The 1,913-nt window shown below is 28.5% G+C and overlaps 1 protein-coding gene across 3 annotated transcripts in view; it reads left to right on the top strand.

The window, feature by feature from the left end:
* The window catches only part of LOC106686225 (uncharacterized), a 25,021-nt gene that overhangs the window by 13,475 nt on the left and 9,633 nt on the right, over positions 1–1,913 (top strand). The window contains exon 1 of one of the 3 annotated variants that reach the window (XM_014429404.3): positions 1,807–1,900. The exons of the other annotated variants lie outside the window; for them this stretch is intronic. Within the exon in view, the coding sequence (XP_014284890.3) occupies positions 1,848–1,900 (53 nt within the window). The 5' untranslated portion in view covers positions 1,807–1,847. Of the gene's footprint in view, positions 1–1,806; positions 1,901–1,913 lie in introns of those variants that run through there. 3 annotated transcript variants of the gene reach the window in all.

Genomic DNA, 1,913 nt, shown 5'->3' on the forward strand with positions numbered 1-1,913 from the left:
TTTGTCCACAATAAACTTTGTTATTACTGAACAGATTTACATACTATCTCTTTCAGAAGAATAAAAATATCAAGCTATACTAAATTAACAAAAAATTATAAGAACATTCTGTTGGTGGTTATTATAATGGTTACTCGGTCAGATTTTTTTAAATATTGATGTACAGTGAGGGTTGTTAATAACAAACTATTTTTGTTACTAATCATAATAATAAAGTGTACAATAATTTCTAACAAACTATCAATTGTGTTTAATAAATCCATATACATCCCTTAATATTGGAGTAACGAAGTATTGGCGGGTCTGCTAGTATATACATAAGAGGGATTGGTTCGAATATTTGTTCACAATAAATTTTTGAAATCCTGAACGTATGCATATGTCTTGTTTTTCGAAATGTTCCTGTCGTTATGATAAGGTTTAAAGCTACTGAAATTCCCGATTTCTCCGGTAGAAGAGAAATTATGTACAGAATTATTTGTATTTTTCTCTTTCTGAAGCATAAGAAAAAAATATTGCTGATTCCACTAAACAATATTATATTTACAAAGAATTAGAAAAATGTAGACTTCCAGTAAAATAGGTCAACAAATTCAGGAAGAAGACAGTTAACTGTACAAAGTAAATTGTGGTAAGGCTATCTTGTGGCGTCATTAAAGGTATCAAAGTAGTAGATGAAAACTACTAACGTTTCGCCCCACTTTGCAGGACTTTGTCAGATCTAAATGAAAAACGAGATACAAACATTGTATGAATTAAAAAAAAAAAAACATTAAAATAAGTATACAGAGAAAACACGAAAATATGTTTAAAAAATTGTTTGATTTATAAAATACATGAAAGAAATAATAATAATAATTTAAGGAATTATACATATAGATGGACTTGAAACTAGTTACTAATAGATACAGCCAGGTGTGGTAAAATTCTAAATACAAAACTGGAGAATATTCTGGATTTTCTTTTTAGGAAGTCTGTTGAGTCAATTACAATAAATGTTTTTGAGGTCAAAAACTTCCAATTCGAATATATTTTATTCTAAATTATCATAATGATGTACAACGTGTTGGGACTATTGTCCCGTATTCATGTACTTTAATAAACCTCATAATTAGTCAAACTTTTAATTTCACAATGGAAATTATGTCAATACCTACATGGCTGAAAAAAATTGTTTTACCTAACCAATAAAATCTAGGGAAATATATTGTAGAAAAACACTCGTTAGAACTAGTTAGAAATATGACAAAGGTGAGGTACAGTAACTTGTAAAATAAAATATAAAAAAAATTTTACAAAAATAACGAATAACCAGTGAGGGAAGTATCTTTCAGATTAAAAAAAAAATGACCACAGGCGAGTTGGGAACATATGCCCAGATAAAAAATGTCCCCACTTCTTCGCCAATCCTAAAAAAGGGTAAGATTTTTACAGTATATAGATAGGTAAACTGACAGAATAATCTAATAATGTAATATTGGACAAGATATTAGATGATTAATATAATTAAATCCCCAAATTTAGCAATACATTGCCGGGTTTGCTAGTAATCCATAAAATATCATAAAATAAAATATACCAATTCCATAGTTAAAACCTCAAGTCCAGAATATCAAATTGGAATACAAACCAGAATAATACAAACCAATAATCTACTTAAAGAAGAACCTAGCAATTTAAAAAGACTGTAATTTAGCCTTAGAAATTCGTAACTTCAAAATGACCCCTTTCCCATATTACACAGCTAACTGTGTTCTTAAATATTTATTCTCTGCGTCATGAAGTGTATTGAGAATATTTCACTTATTGAACTTAAGTACTGCAGTTCGTTTTCAGTTGTCTCCGAGATGGGTTTGAAGGCTAAACTGAATTATTTTCGAGAGAATTATATATTCAAAGTGTTAGTATTATGT

This window comes from Halyomorpha halys, unplaced genomic scaffold (genome assembly GCF_000696795.3).
Source record: "Halyomorpha halys isolate HHAL.00 unplaced genomic scaffold, Hhal_1.1 Scaffold799.1, whole genome shotgun sequence".
Taxonomy (NCBI): domain Eukaryota; kingdom Metazoa; phylum Arthropoda; class Insecta; order Hemiptera; family Pentatomidae; genus Halyomorpha; species Halyomorpha halys.